Source organism: Callorhinchus milii, unplaced genomic scaffold (genome assembly GCF_018977255.1).
Source record: "Callorhinchus milii isolate IMCB2004 unplaced genomic scaffold, IMCB_Cmil_1.0 Scaffold1, whole genome shotgun sequence".
Lineage (NCBI taxonomy): Eukaryota > Metazoa > Chordata > Chondrichthyes > Chimaeriformes > Callorhinchidae > Callorhinchus > Callorhinchus milii.
In genome coordinates, this window is record NW_024704742.1 from 93,484,981 (window position 1) to 93,500,993 (window position 16,013).

The 16,013-nt window shown below is 41.2% G+C and overlaps 2 protein-coding genes across 7 annotated transcripts in view; one reads left to right on the forward strand and one right to left on the reverse strand.

The window, feature by feature from the left end:
- LOC103182833 (dual specificity protein phosphatase CDC14C) overlaps window positions 1-4,792 on the forward strand; it is a 71,122-nt gene extending 66,330 nt beyond the window's left edge. For 4 of the 6 annotated variants that reach the window (XM_007899985.2, XM_007899986.2, XM_007899989.2 and 1 more), the window contains one exon: window positions 2,685-4,792. In XM_007899985.2, the coding sequence (XP_007898176.2) occupies window positions 2,685-2,705 (21 nt within the window). In that variant the 3' untranslated portion in view covers window positions 2,706-4,792. Of the gene's footprint in view, window positions 1-746; window positions 813-2,684 lie in introns of those variants that run through there. The other 2 variants (XM_007899988.2, XM_007899987.2) reach the window with 2 other exon arrangements.
- A 1,287-nt stretch (window positions 4,793-6,079) lies between these two features.
- On the reverse strand, window positions 6,080-13,045 carry LOC103182865 (intracellular hyaluronan-binding protein 4). Its single transcript, XM_042333328.1, has 5 exons — window positions 12,949-13,045; window positions 11,788-11,868; window positions 9,479-9,653; window positions 8,655-8,843; window positions 6,080-6,930 (listed from the first exon to the last, which is right to left on the reverse strand). The coding sequence occupies exons 1-5, from the start codon at window positions 13,014-13,016 to the stop codon at window positions 6,874-6,876; spliced, it is 570 nt and encodes a 189-aa protein (XP_042189262.1). The 5' UTR covers window positions 13,017-13,045; the 3' UTR covers window positions 6,080-6,873.
- Window positions 13,046-16,013: the final 2,968 nt, after the last annotated feature.

Genomic DNA, 16,013 nt, shown 5'->3' on the forward strand with positions numbered 1-16,013 from the left:
GCTAAGTCGGTGTGAGTGTCCTGCCTGCATCTAATACCAATATCTCATGTTTTGCAAATGCTGCACCTCCTTGCTGAAAATAGAGCCATAGACATTTACAACACCGAGGAAAACCATTTGGTTCTTTTAAGAGCAATATTTTCAGCCCTTTCCTGGGAGGCATGTAGGAATGCCTCCGAATTTCTAAGAAACAACTTCTGTGCAAATATGTGTGTCGAATTAATGTTTCTCTTTCTTCTAATCTGAGGCACACCTGCTGTTGCTTCACACCAAAGGAATACAGCTGGTGTGATTTCACCAACTCAACCTGTACATTTTTACTTAGTCAGCTGCTGCTGCTGTTAGCACTACACAATAGCACCTCAATGTAATGGAGTCATTTACAGTTATGAGGTCGGCCCTGAAAATGTTACCTCTGATCACGAGCTTAGTTTGGTTCAATCTCTGTTCTGTCTGGCCAAGCTTGTATAGGGCAAAGTCAATAATTCCATTAAAGCCTCTGCTGTCATTGCGATGCTCTTATTTATCCTAGCCTAAAATATCTTTCATGTTGTAGTAGCAGAAGCTTGTACATCAGCTGACCTACTTGGCAGAAAATCCTACATTTCATTCACGAGGATACAAACTACTGGAAGTGCCTATGCTGTCTCTTGTTTTATTTTCCAACGGTTTGCTTTCAGCTTCAACCTCTGATTAACCAGAAATGCTTTTGTTGTCTCTTTCCATTTCTCCGCTCTTTCACACAGTTTGATTCCTGAGAGAGGGAGAAAAACCCGGAGCACTTTATATGAAACGCGCTTAGGGCGAATATGGTACTTTTACTGTTCTGCTTTTTCATTTTCCCTGTGTTTTTTTTATATTTTAAAAATATAAATGTTAGCTAGCAGCACAAACACATTACTACCGATTCCAATCCTGAAGATGTTGTGGTATAGTGTTGTCCTACAGCAACTAAGTATTCAATTTAATTTCTATATTAAGATTTTAGAGTGCCATAGAATGTAGGTGATGCATTACTAAATGGAAACAGTGTATAAGGGGGTCATAGTAAGTAGTAGCAGCAAAGGAACAGGAGGAGGATATTGAACCCATCATGCCAGATCTTTTTATCGCATAGTTTGCCCCCAAAATACACACTGTCACACCTGCCTATATTCTCCTGAGAAGTATTTTCTAATCTCTCTCACTTTAGCCTCTTCTAATTTGAAGACTATGTCCCCTTGTTTTGGATCCCTTTGCCAATGTGAAGAGTCACTCGACAAACAGATTTTTTTTATAAACACTTTTTTTCCTCCTGAAAGCACTGATTTGCACTTGTACTGCACCCAAATGATCGTACTTAACGTTTCAGCAGAGCCAACTGAATGTCAGAAAGGAGAAAGGAAATCCGAATTAGTCAATCCTCAGCCCTCACTGCTCAACTTCACTATTAATGATGGTTTGGGATAGGACATCATCTGACTCATTCAACGGAATAGATATCACATAGATCGCAAATGTAGCCTCACTCCCTTTCTGTAGGCTTTTTCCAGACACTTTAGGAAATGCAGAAAAACCTCCTCTCTGAATTTCCTACTGTTGCTACTTTCTATTTTCAAATCAACTTCCTTTGGAGCATACAAGGCCAATTTCATAAATCACTCACTGGGCTAATTTGCAAATATTAAACCTAATACTTAAAAAGACACGAAAAACTTATCTGTAGCCGGTGGCACTTTGAGTATCAGTGTTGTTTGCCTGCATTGAATCCTGTGTAGTTTTACCCCCCCATGCATGTTATCAGTTTGAACAGTGGTTGTTGACATGAGGTTTATATTTTTTGCTGAAACCTGAAGCAAATTAAATCGTAAAGCTGCATGACTAAGTTTATCTATTGGGGTCTGTGCTTGTCCACCTAATGAGCAGATTTAGCAAATTGCTGTGATTTTGAGCTAATTGCTTTTTTGGGACAGCATCCCATATTTTCATAATTGAATTTCTGGTCATTCCTGTCTTGCTAATGTGCTTCAGCCAGTGTACTGTTAACTGTGTAATACATTGGGAATCAGAGCCAGCAACCCTCATTTTGTTTTAAGTTTGAAGATGACAAATCTCTCCCTGGCCAACTGTCTCCTCACCCCAAGCAGAGTTCAGCTAATTGAGCACAAAGTGGGGGATTGAACTTGGGCCTTTCTTGGCTTGCATGACTTCATGCTACTTTATTTGGTATGTGTGTATGTATTTGTGGTTTTATGCATACACTCACGCAGCAGAACCATGTTGTAAAGTGCTTCAGTATAACATAGGTTCGCCAATAGGTTGTGGTGTGAACCCTGTCTTTATTTATCCATAAAAATCCACACTAGACGTTCACCCTTTTGGCTTCCCCCAAGCACTGGCTCATGTTTTGTCTTTCTGCCTGCTTTTGCAGTGAATGTGGAAGTGCTGATTGGCCATTGATTGTATGTAGCCTTGATATTTGAAGGAGAGACATTTTCTGTTAAATTCTAGATTTTGTGCAACTTGCACACCTAAAAAAAAATTGGCGCTTTTTTTAAGATGTTAATTTTTTGTTGGTGGTTCTGCTTCTTGTGTAATGGCCTATGTACTTTTGCATGACAGTTTTTTTTAATTCTGTTGCACCTTTTACTAAAATATGTAATTTTGGCAGATTTGCTTAATTTTTGTTTCTGATTTTATTCAAGTCACTCCACACTCCACACTAGAGTACCATTACTCCGCTAAAATGGCATCTGAATCGACAGCTTGGAGGATTTGGAAAGAAAACCGGAGGACTGGATTTCCTCTCCCCTCTTTTTTCCCCATAAACAATATACTGTATGCTGAATTGGGACTTCACCATTCCTTCACCACAGGACTCTGCACCTGAATTCCTGCTTTTGATTGATGCTATTTCCGTGTGAAGTGCTGTTATTCAGAAGGTTGTATTATTGACTGCATTATTCTTAATTCAAAGAATCATTGAGTAGGGCATAGTGGTGATGATTGATCGTCTACAGGCACCCATAACCTGCTGAATTGAAGACAGTTTTTAAAAATAAAAGGCCTGAAGGAACATTTTGAAGCTTTTAAACAAAAAAGTGAAAACTTGCATTGTCAATCTCCCTTTGTTTTCGATTGTATCTGAGCTCAGTGGTAGCAGTCAGTCCTTTAACACCATCTTATGGCCAAAATATGATAGTACAGTACATATAAAGTTACCTTAGATGGCATGAAATGAATCTTAGCAAATTGGTTTGGCGGCATTCAATGTAACATATGTTAACTCATAATTCTTCAATTAATTGCCTTTCTCCTACCTCCTCCCTTCTGGTTCACAGAAACCTTCCCAGGGATAATTGTACTAACCAATCACGCCTTGCTGTATTTCTGCATTGGAATGTATATTTGAGAACCCATTGAGTTATTTTTATCAGCTGGAGCACTATTTTAGGTGGTTAATGCTGTAGTTGTGTAGAAAGAGCACTGTGTGATCTTGTCTTGCAAGGGATATTTTTTGCAATCAGTGCAAAATCAGTGAAAAGGAACAATCCCTGCCTTGCTTCTGTTAAACGCCCATTTGTGACTGATTCAGCTCTCAAAACTAAATGTCCCTTCACACCCTGAATTACAAGAGAAAACTGCCACCAGTAAGTAAAAACAATCCTGAACTCCTGCTCAGCCCATCTATATTGCTTTCAAAAATATGTATGTTTTTATATATATGTTTTTTGTAAAAGCTTAATTTTTTTTTAAATCATGCAGTCACAACACACAATATTTCAGGATATATTTCTAGCTTATTTCTTGAGTTTAACATTTTCCGTTACAAAATAACTGGTGCAGAATCCTTTTTTGTTTAATGCATTGAAGAAATTGCATTAAGAAATTGAAGTGGCTGAATTAAGAGCTGGAACGATCATCAGTGATCCTTTATCTGAAATGTATATGGTTGTTTGTAAAGTACAAATTTTAAAGCAACACGTCCTTATAAATCAGTCACCAAGAAGATTTGTGTTCTACTACCAAGTTGTGTAGTAAGACATTAAGACATTGCCAACATTAGTACTGGTTTCTGTAGAATAGATATGGTCTAACTATAACAAAAAAAATTAACCCAAATTGGGGTGCAAGGATAATATTTTTGTATGCATGATCAAATTGTATTTTACGAGTCTGTTGATTTTGCAGTGAATGTCTTCTGGAATAGACTTGGTGTAGCTGCAACAATAACCTTTGTGGCTTGGAAATGTAGTCTGTTTGGCATAGCCAAAAACCCTTTTTTTGTAACTTGTTACAGAAAATAAGCTTATCTTTTTATGTCTTTTATATCTATTTATTGCTCTCAAATTGAAAATATTAGCCATAGAGTGATAACATGAAGAATTGTACGAAACGGTCCAAGATGCTTGGAAAATGTTTGTTTCCACAACCCTCAGTTTGATTTTGAACACTTCATTCAGCCTCTTCTTAAACCAGACTCTCATACTTCTGCTTACTGCAGTGTGTGTATGTCTGCGACTTTTTTTCACTGGCAAATTTGATTTTCCAGTATAAACTTTTCCCTCTTAATTTTACTTTTATTTGGGTGAAGGGCATTTTTAAACTTCAGAAACTCATATTTCTCTATGGTATATAATTTGTATAAATTTGAACTGTTATTACATAATCATCCCTGAAACGGGGAAGTTTTTTTTTAAAAAACTGGTTGCAATGTTTGTGTGGAACTGATATATACTTATTTTGTATAGATATGTATGTAGAACATAACCATACTGATTTTTTTATGACCAGAAATAAAAGTATGATAACCATTTCCATTTATTGATTACAAGTGCATTTCTTAAAAGATTTATTCCTACTGTATTCAAAATAATTTGACACCAGTTTCGTGTTGACAATGTGTGTATTTTGTTGGCTTTCAGGCTAACAATCCTTGCATTTTGATATAGCACTTTTCACGTCTAGAGAACATTTCAAAAGTTATGAAGTATAGTGTATTTTGCAGGCAAACATTGCAGCCAAAATATGCACAGCAATATCCCACAAACAGCTATGATGTTAATGCTCAATTTTATCTGGGTGGGGGTTGTTGACAGGGAGAAACTCTCTTTTGAGTAGTAATGCTCTGGGATCTTGAACGTCCATTTGAACAGGCAGCCAGGCATTGGTTTAACATCTCATCTAATAGGTTTATAATTAGCCCTGTTTACTGGTCTTGCAAATGATATGGCTATTTTAAAAATATTTATTTGGTTCCAGATAAAGCCAATATGGATTCTGCCTCGATCATCACTCACAGCAGGCATTTCCATATCCTAATTATTGTGTGAATAAATTCCCCCTAATTCCCTGATGGCCTCTAGTTACTGACTCACCAATCAATGACAATTTCTCCTTATTAACTATCAAAACACCTCATAGTTTGAAAGACCTCCAAATCAGCTAATCCTGCAACCTTTGTTCCATCAGCACAAGTTTCTCCAATCTGCTCATAAGTCAAACCACTCATCCCCAGTATTATCCTAGTAAATCTCTGCACTCTATTGCCTAAACTGGGGTAACTAAACAGGTGAATGGACACAGTCTTGGTCTAACAATTTTAGCAATACTTCTGGTTTTATTTTCTATACCCCATTTGTAAAACCGAGCATGTCATTTTGAGAAGTTGCAATTAACACAAAAAATCTGGTTTACAAATTGCCCCTTAACTGGCATTGGAATATCAAAGAGTGCACGTTTGATAGGGGCAAAAGTGCTTTGAAATAGGGAAAATCCCCAAATGGAAGTTTTAGACTGGGTGAAGAGTATGAGAGACAATTTCAGTCATGAGGTCCCTGTGCATACAAGGATTCAGATAAAATATTCTTTGAAATTGATATAAAAAGGCCTAACAAGAAATTCAGTCCTACGTTTTTTTAAGTCTGATAAACTGAAATGATCTATAACTTATAATAAAAAATAATCTTACATTTGATGTAGCACCTTATGTTTGAGACATCTCAAAGCACTTCACAAGATATACTGTAAATATTGCATATTTTGTGGATGAAAACTTTGGTTGTTTAATGATACTTTAAAAAAAGAATGAAAAATTAACTGCTTCAACAAATCTGCATTTATTCCATCAAGTTTTTCAAAACAAACAATTACCAAAAGGGCAAATTATCTAGTTTTTTTTCCCCCCCTTTACACAAGTTAGTCCAAACTTTCCAAACACACACTCTGAAAAGTAGTCACAAAGAAAGTTTTTTTTTGTGTTTTTTTTATTTGTGGCTCAGCATAACTAACTCCTCAACAAATTGAAGGACATGTGCATATTATGTTCAAAATGGTCTACAGTGAACTTGCAGTTGTTTCCACTGGTCAGGCACCAACTTAGGCACACTTGTAATACACCTGCAATATTTCAAATTTACACCGTTAAACCAATAGTAGAACCATCTTGTTAAATAACCACAATATAATCTGTCTTCTCATCAATGTGCTTTTTTCAGGAAACATTCAATACTTTTTATACATATATATAATATACATTACATATATATAATATATATATATATTGTTTTGCTAAACATCAAATATACCTCTCTTGAGCAGTTAGACATGTTTGCCAATATTACACAATTAAGCACAAAGGGAGGTGCTGAACACTCAGTAGTAAGGTCAGATTCCATCCATCTTTCACCCACACTCGAACGCTTTTAAGTTATGGGGTGAGATCCATTCACACAGGTGGTGAACAGAAAAGTCCAATTTCAGTAGTCAGAAAAACATCACTCCTCACACAATCAGTCAGTGTTATGACTGAAGCAAAAATCTTCTACGTCTCAATGTGCCCAAAACAAATCTCCATGATGGCTGTCACCAAGTCAGTTCCAGTCCGTTAATGCTTCAAGCAAGAGCAGGGAAGTCCTCAGGATCATCAGGGTTTGGAGCGCTAATCTGCGGCTGTGGAAGGGAAGAGGTAAAATATGAAGTATTGTTTTTCAACCTTACACCATCAGATTAAAAGAATGTACAGCACAGAAACCAGTTTCTGCCAGTATTTATACTTGCCTTACATTTGCAATTGATACAGCACCTTATGTCGAAACTCCTCAAACCACTTCACAATATTTTGTAAAGTGGATTGACGGTATTTTGTGGGTGAAGCACAATAGTCAATTGCGCACAGCAATGTTCTACAAACAGTCATTGATTGAGTGATTTTTTTGGGACGGGGATTATTATCCCTGGAAAGCGATCCACCAATCGACTTACAACTGGGTTCCCATTTTCTGCTAGGTAAACAGGCACGTGGAATAATGAAACTTGCCTAAGGTTTCTCCCCGCAAACCCGGGGTCCTCTTGGTTGTGAGGCAAGCACGTTAACCACTATGCTATGGGACTCCACAATACTCCACACCAGTCTCCGTACATACCTTACTCCCTCCCTCCAAGTTACTTCACCCATCCGTAACCCTTCTATTCTCTCTCTTAAGCGAAGGTCCAGCTTCCTCTTCAAACCATCTACACTATTGGTGGCCAATCTTTATGGTTAGCCAACAAAACAAATTATCTTGATTGAATATTTCTTCATTCATGCCATAAATCATAAATTTATGGCACGTAAATCTACACTATCTGATTCAACCACGTATTTAGGCAGCAAGTTCCACAACCCTCTTGTGTGAAGTCATTCCTCCTGAATTCTTTTAGATCCTCTGGTCACTACATTACTTTTGTCCCCTAGTTACTGACTCCCCAACCAATGGAAACAGCCTATTTATGATAACCTTACTGAACCCTTTTATAATTTTAAATACCTCTCTTAGGTGCCCTCTTAAATGTCTTCTCTAGCATAAATAGGTCCAACCTATCCAGACTATCCTGATAGAAGCCCTGGAATCATCCCAGTAAATCTACACTACTCTTTCCATTGCTGCTACATCCATCATATAGTGTGGAGACCAGAATCGGACCCAGTGATCTAAATGTGGTCTAACCAAGGTTTTGTAAACATTCAACATCACCTCCTTACTTATATATTCTATCCCTCTAGATAGAAGGCCTAAGACTCAACTGACTATTTTTTAAAAAATTACAGTTCCACAGGCTCCAGCAGCCTTCCAGCAGCAAGGTTAGCTTCTTCCCACAAGAGCTCAAGATGAAGTGTACACACACTATGAGAGACGACCCAGGTGGTCTCAATCTCATCTACCCACAAGCATTTCCACGAAACATTCTGACCGATTTCCCTCTTTCCGTATCCCAGAGACAGCAACATATATTGTTGGCACAATTGAGATCGGCAGTCTGTACAGTGCAGAGATCAAATCTGGATAATAACAATCCTTGCATTTGATATAGCGCTTTTCATAACTTCTAACCGTCTCAAAGCCTTCACAGAATATACTGTAAAGTGAATTGACTGTATATTTGTGGGCGAAACGCGGCAGCCAATTGCGCACAGCAGTGTCCCACAAACAGTTGTAGATTGAGTGACCAAAATTATTTTGGGGGGGAATATTCCTAGTCCTCAGTACGACAGCAGGTAAGTACATTTGCCAATTGAAATGTCAGAAGAGAATTTATAGCTGTCATGATAGTTTCTTTGTAACAATAAAATTAATCCGCTTCAAATTAGAGATGTTCTCTCCTTCCCCACCCCCTCCCTTCATCTCTGTATTCACCATCTCTGGCGGTGGGGCCTCTGGTCTGGTTTCACTAATTCTTTTGGCTCTTCCACGACCTCTAGAACCACCCCTTCCTCGGCCAGGGCGTGTAAGACTTCCAAAGTTAATGTCCAGTTTAGAGGTGATATCATTTGCAGATCTTCTGAAGTAGTGGTGGTCGTCATCATCAGATTCTTCCTTCACTTCCTAGTACAGAAAGCAACAAGCACATTAGTCTCGTTCGATTTCCCCCTCCCTTGCCAAGAAACACCGAGGTTTGCAACATCTTCAAATCTCTGATGTCCCTGCTCAGTTGGCATCTGCCACTGCATTAGCCAAGTCCTGAGATGTTTTTAAATGAAAGGCTCATTACAAATACATGCTGCTGCTGAGCAGAGGTGACACTGGAGTCCAATTTAGCCAATATGCAGAATTTGTGAGTTGGGTTAGCCATGTGCAATTACATACTGGTTCCCTTAATTATATCATTAACAAAGAGAAAGAAATAAGCTCTAATCAACTTCATTGGTTAATAACTTAATTCAGAACCCTCTATTTAATCCTGTAAGAGACTACGAATGATCTAGCGATAGAAATGGAATGAGTTTCACATGTTTGGAAAGACAATGGTGGCCTTTTGAACTGTATCTTCCCTTCCTTCTTTTAGGGCTTAATTCGATCACACAGTAATACTCCAACCTGCAAAATCAGACCTCAGTGTGATCCAGGGTAGTTGTAAGCAGAAATAGATATACTTCGCAGAGACTGATTGTGATATCACGTTATACCTCAACCTGTGGTACACAGCTAGGCTCCTCTGTATTCAGAAAGAATTCACTTACATCCCCTTCATATTTCGATTTGTGGATGACAACAGCCTTGGACAAAATACTGGAATCTGGTTTACGGATGTTAAATTCCTTCTTGGGGCGAGTCTGTTCTTGAAGTGCTTTCCATTCATCCAAAGACATTTCATAGGGGCCATCTACAGCCGTTTCAGGTTCTCCTTCGTTCCCTCTGCAATACAAACGTTACACCCAACCAATGACCACCATTGACCACACACAAAATAAAGGTTCTTGAAATGTAAATGACCAAAGTAGAAACCTAACCCCTCAGCTTCTGTCAACACCATACGATACCACTTTGAGGTACGTATTTAAGACACAACCATAGAAGATGTATATTTATTTTTTGAGGTGGGGGGGAAAAGGAGAAGATTGTCCATTCGGCGCTCAAGTTAACCAAAGAATTATAAATAATAATAGTCCTTGCATTTGATATAGCGTTTTATCACATCTTTGAGACATCTCAAGGCATTTCACAGAATATACTGTAAAGTGAATTGACTGTATATTTTGTGGGCGAAACGCAGCAGCAATGTCTCACAAACAGTTGTGGATTGAGTGACCAATTTTTTTTATTAAAAAANGGAATTATTACCCCGGAAATGGGATCCGCCAATCGACTAACAACCGTTTTCCTACTTACTGCTAGGTAACCAGAGGCATGTGGAGTAAGGAAACTTGCCCAACATTTCGCCCTGCCGGGAATCAAACCAGATTCTCTCACTTGCGAGGCAAGTGCTCTTACCACTGAGCTAAAGGACTCCACTATACAACAACAACACAACAACAAGATTCCATTTATAGAGCGCCTTTCACGTCGGGTGGACATCCCAAGGCGCTGGACAGTTGGGTCAGGACCCGAGCAAGGGGGAAATGGCCAGGGTGAGGAGGGGGTAGAGAGTCGAATATTACCATATAGGGTTAAAGTTAAACAGTTTGTGGAGAGTGAAGAGGTTGAATACATCTTCAATTTGTTCACACATTTAGCTTTGCTAAAGCTCAAGTGCCTCAAAACATTTGAAATGTGAGCGACCCAGTTGGCGTTTTTCCTCCTGACAAAATCACCGTGTGGAAGGTAATTTAAAGTTAAAAGGTACAAATTTAATCAGCTCTATTCATCCATAGCAATTCACTCCCCCCTCGCATAGTACAGTACTAAAAAATACAATGCAAACACTAATCTTGATCTGATCACTTCAAACACAGTAATATAATAATCCTTGTATTTGACATAGTGTATGTAATGCAACATCTGAGCTCTTCACAGGTAATTGCTGTTAAACTTTATCTGTAAGTAAACATGACAGCTATTTTGCAAACAGAAATGTCCCATAAAGAGCCATGATGACTAATATACCTAGAGGGAATTTAGACACCACAAGTTTTAGGTACAATTTGCTTAAGTACTGCAAAGTGCTCAGATGTGCTAAAACACGTGAACAGTTTTACATAAATGCTAATTTTTGTTGTTGCAATCAATAACAGATTTTCTTGAATCCAAGGCTCCCGAAGGTCCACATAGATTTTAGGGGGCGGGGGGGTGGGGAAAAAAGTGAAGAAACTTTTTGAAAAATCACTTGGTGGGAAATACAAGCGTAAATGACACTTTGGAACAGAAAGCAGGGAGTCACATATCATGCTGATATCATGCTGTCCCTCGAGAACCTGGCTCCGAGGTTGACATTAGGACAGAGCGAAGTTCCGCGAATCAACACGAGGAGTTTTACATCCCGAGGTACCATTTACACTGCAGTTTTTCTGGTAAGTGCTTTTTTACATCGTAGTCACTAAAAAAAATGAAGTCTTGCTAATTTATATTTTAAAAAATACTAGCCACATGATTCTTCAGGTTTTTGGGCAAATCTTAACTTTGATTGATGTTTCAGTCAGTTTTCTTTTTGTGAAGAGTGGTTCTGTACCTATTTAGAAAGTGCATGATCTACTCTCTCAATTCAGCCAACGACTACAATGAAATCACCAAACAGATAGTCACCGTTTTAATTTTTCTTCGCAACATGTCCCTGGTAAGGTAAATAGATTTTTACGGTCCCTATAGATTTTGCTCGAGACCTTTTTGGGGGTGGTTAGCAGTAACGCAAACTAAACGTTCATGGTTAAGTCTTTGGTTAAACAGAACACAAGAGCTGAACTGAAATGGAGCGAAACAGTGAGCAAGAAGAACAAAGCTTTGACCTCTTCTTGATTTCTCTCTCCTCTCCCACAGGAACAAATTATTTCTCTCCTTCACAAAACTATATGGTAAAATCTCATCATAGCAGATCTAAAAAAGTGTTACAACTCACTTATTCTCAGGATCTCCTTCAGCCACTTCCTGGCTCTCATCCATTTCGGTGGCCTCTTCAGTCGAGTTAGGTTCAGCTTCTCTGGAAAGTGATTAAAATGGTTTTGCATCATTCTCTTTCTTTCCCCCACTTCCCCTAATTGTCTGTTTCTCTCTTCCTTCCCACCCCACACCCAACTGTTTACAATTTGGCTATATTACAGTACGAATCGTCCCTCAATTTTTAGTTACCCTCACCATGCCAAGTTCTTTAAATCGAGAGGTATGATAGTGCACTTTGCTAACATCTCAAAAGCTTTTGCCAGCATCCAAAATCAATGCCTTCCCCAATAACTATAATATCTGGTTCAACAGATAGTTTGAATGATGGACCTCCTACCTCTAGATTATAACTCTATAGACTTTACGTGCAGAAGGCCAGAAATTACAATTTGGTAGTTTAGTTTCTTATTGAAAACTCTTATCTTTAAAGATTACAGTAAAACTCACATAATTTGTATCAGTTTACACAAAGTTCGAGCTGCAGGTAAACTGTACAAGTTGTAGAAAGGAGTGCGGCAAGACGAGTTAGGAGGTGATTAACAATAATAATAAAATAATCCTTGCATTTGATATAGCACTTCACAGAATATACTGCAAAGTGAATTGACTGTATATTTGTGGGAAAAATTAATAATAATAATAATAATCCTTACATTTGATATAGCGCTTTTCACGTCGGGAGGACGTCCCAAAGCGCTTCACAGAACACACTGTAAAGTGAATTGACCTTTTTATTTATGAGCGAACGCAGCAGCCAATTGCGCACAGCAATGTCCCACAAACAGTCGTAGATTGAAAATGACCAATTTATTATTGTTTTTGGTTTTGGAGGGATTATTATAAGGCTCTGTGTGGAGTAAGGAAACTTGCCCAAGGTTTCGCCCTCTGCCTGGAATTGAACTCAGGTCTCTCGCTTGCAAAGCGAGTGCTCTGACCACTGAGCTACAGGACTCCAATACGAGCAGTGCAAAGAAATCTAAATGGTTTTGAAAGGAAACTGATGGGACTCGGGTGAATGTACAACTTAGGCGATTATACGATTTATAAAGGCAAGACTTATGTGAGTTTTACTGTATACACTTCCACTGCAGTTTCCTGGATAATGCCTCACAGGTCATACCTCAGGTCATCTCTGACAGAGCCCCAGTTTCGTGATCCACTTCCACCCCTTCTGTCGTCTGGTTTCATTCCCCTAAAAGAAAAAGTTTTTAGTACTAACCCTCAGCTTCTTCTGCTAAAAGAAAGGTTTCAGTTACAAGACCTTGCTAGGCAATAACGTTCTCCGAAGAAGAAATGAGACACTCTAAGAGTCACTACCCTGCGTGGAGGGTGCTATATAAGTGCAAGTTGTTGATGCTGAGTGAGAGAGAATAAAAGGGGTTTGACAGCAGCACCAGTCTGACTTTCAATGGTTTTACTTAACTGTCGCCATTGATACACTGTCTCTTAGCGAGAGACACTTGAGTGACAGAGATCAGTACCTGGGGGGAGAGACACTGTGAGTGACAGAGATCAGTACTCTGGGGGAGAGACACTGTGAGTGACAGAGTCAGTACCCTGGGGGAGAGACACTATGAGTGACAGAGATCAGTACCCTGGGGGAGAGACACTGTGAGTGACAGAGATCAGTACCTGGGGGAGAGACACGGTGAGTGACAGAGATCAGTACCCTGGGGTGAGCGACACTATGAGTGACAGACATCAGTACCCTGGGGGGAGAGACACTATGTGTGACACAGAGCTCAGTACCCTGAGGGGAGAGACACTATGAGTGACAGAGATCAGTACCCTGGGGTGAGAGACACTATGAGTGACAGAGATCAGTACCCTGGGGGAGAGACACTATGAGTGACAAAGATCAGTACTCTGGGGGGAGAGACACTATGAGTGACAGAGCTCGGTACCCTGGGGGAGAAACACTATGAGTGACAGAGATCAGTACTCCTGGGGGAGAGACACTATGAGTGACAGAGATCAGTACCCTGGGGGAGAGACACTATGTGTGACAGAGCTCAGTACCTGGGGGAGAGACACTATGAGTGACAGAGATCAGTACCCTGGGGGAGAGACACTGTGAGCGACACAAGAGCTCAGTACCCTGGGGGAGAGACACTGTGAGTGACAGAGATCAGTACCCTGGGGGAGAGACACTGTGAGTGACAGAGATCAGTACCCTGGGGGGAGAGACACTATGAGTGACAGAGATCAGTACCCTGGGGGAGAGACACTGTGAGTGACAGAGATCAGTACTCTGGGGGGAGAGACACTGTGAGTGACAGAGATCAGTACCTGGGGGAGAGACACTGTGAGTGACAAGGATCAGTACCCTGGGGGAGAGACACTATGAGTGACAGAGATCAGTACCCTGGGGGGAGAGACACTATGAGTGACAGAGATCAGTACCTGGGGGGAGAGACACTATGTGAGTGACAGAGATCAGTACCCTGGGGGAGAGACACTGTGAGTGACAGAGATCAGTACCCTGGGGGAGAGACACTATGTGTGACAGAGATCAGTACCCTGGGGGAGAGACACTATGTGTGACACAGAGCTCAGTACCCAGGGGGAGAGACACTATGTGTGACACAGAGCTCAGTACCCAGGGGGAGAGACACTGTGTGTGACACAGAGCTCAGTACCCTGGGGGAGAGACACTGTGAGTGACAGAGATCAGTACCCTGGGGGAGAGAACTATGAGTGACAGAGCTCAGTACCCTGGGGGGAGAGACACTATGAGTGACACAGAGCTCAGTACCCTGGGCGAGAGACACGATGTGTGACAGAGCTCAGTACCCTGGAGGGAGAGACACTGTGAGTGACAGAGATCAGTACCTGGGGGAGAGACACTATGAGTGACAGAGCTCAGTACCCTGGGGGAGACACTGTGTGTGACAGAGCTCAGTACCCTGGGGGGAGAGACACAGTGTGTGACACAGAGCTCAGTACCCTGGGGGGAGAGACACTATGTGTGACAGAGCTCAGTACTCTGGGGGGAGAGACACTGTGTGTGACACAGAGCTCAGTACCCTGGGGTGAGAGACACTGTGAGTGACACAGAGATCAGTACCCTGGGGGAGAGACACTATGATGACACAGAGCTCAGTACCCTGAGGGGAGAGACACTATGTATGACACAGAGCTCAGTACCCTGGGGGAGAGACACTATGAGTGACAGAGATCAGTACCCTGGGGGGAGAGACACTATGTGTGACAGACATCAGTACCCTGGGGGGAGAGACACTGTGAGTGACACAGATCAGTACCCTGGGGGGGAGACACTATGAGTGACAGAGATCAGTACCCTGGGGGAGAGACACTATGTGACAGACATCGTACCCTGGGGGAGAGACACTGTGAGTGACACAGATCAGTACCCTGGGGGAGACACTATGAGTGACAGAGATCAGTACCCTGGGGGAGAGACACTATGTGATAGAGATCAGTACCCTGGGGGGGAGACACTATGAGTGACAGAGATCAGTACCCTGGGGGGAGAGACACTGTGAGTGACAGACATCAGTACCCTGGGGGGAGACACTGTGAGTGACAGACATCAGTACCCTGGGGGGAGAGACACTGTGAGTGACAGAGATCAGTACCCTGAGGGGAGAGACACGGTGAGTGACAGAGATCAGTACCCTGGGGTGAGAGACACTATGAGTGACAGACATCAGTACCCTGGGGGGAGAGACACTGTGAGTGACAGACATCAGTACCCTGGGGGAGAGACACTGTGAGTGACAGAGATCAGTACCCTGGGGGAGAGACACTGTGAGTGACAGACATCAGTACCCTGGGGGGAGAGACACTGTGAGTGACAGAGCTCAGTACCCTGGGGGGAGAGACACTATGAGTGACAGAGATCAGTACCCTGGGGGAGAGACACTATGAGTGACAGAGATCAGTACCTGGGGGAGAGACACTATGAGTGACAGAGATCAGTACCTCTGGGGGAGAGACACTGTGAGTGACAGAGATCAGTACCCTGGGGGGAGAGACACTATGAGTGACAGAGATCAGTACCTGGGGGAGAGACACTATGTGTGACAGAGCTCAGTACTGGGGGGAGAGACACTATGAGTGACAAGATCAGTACCCTGGGGAGAAGACACTATGAAGTGACACAGATCAGTACCCTGGGGGAGAGACACTGTGAGTGACAGAGCTCATACGTGGGGGGAGAGA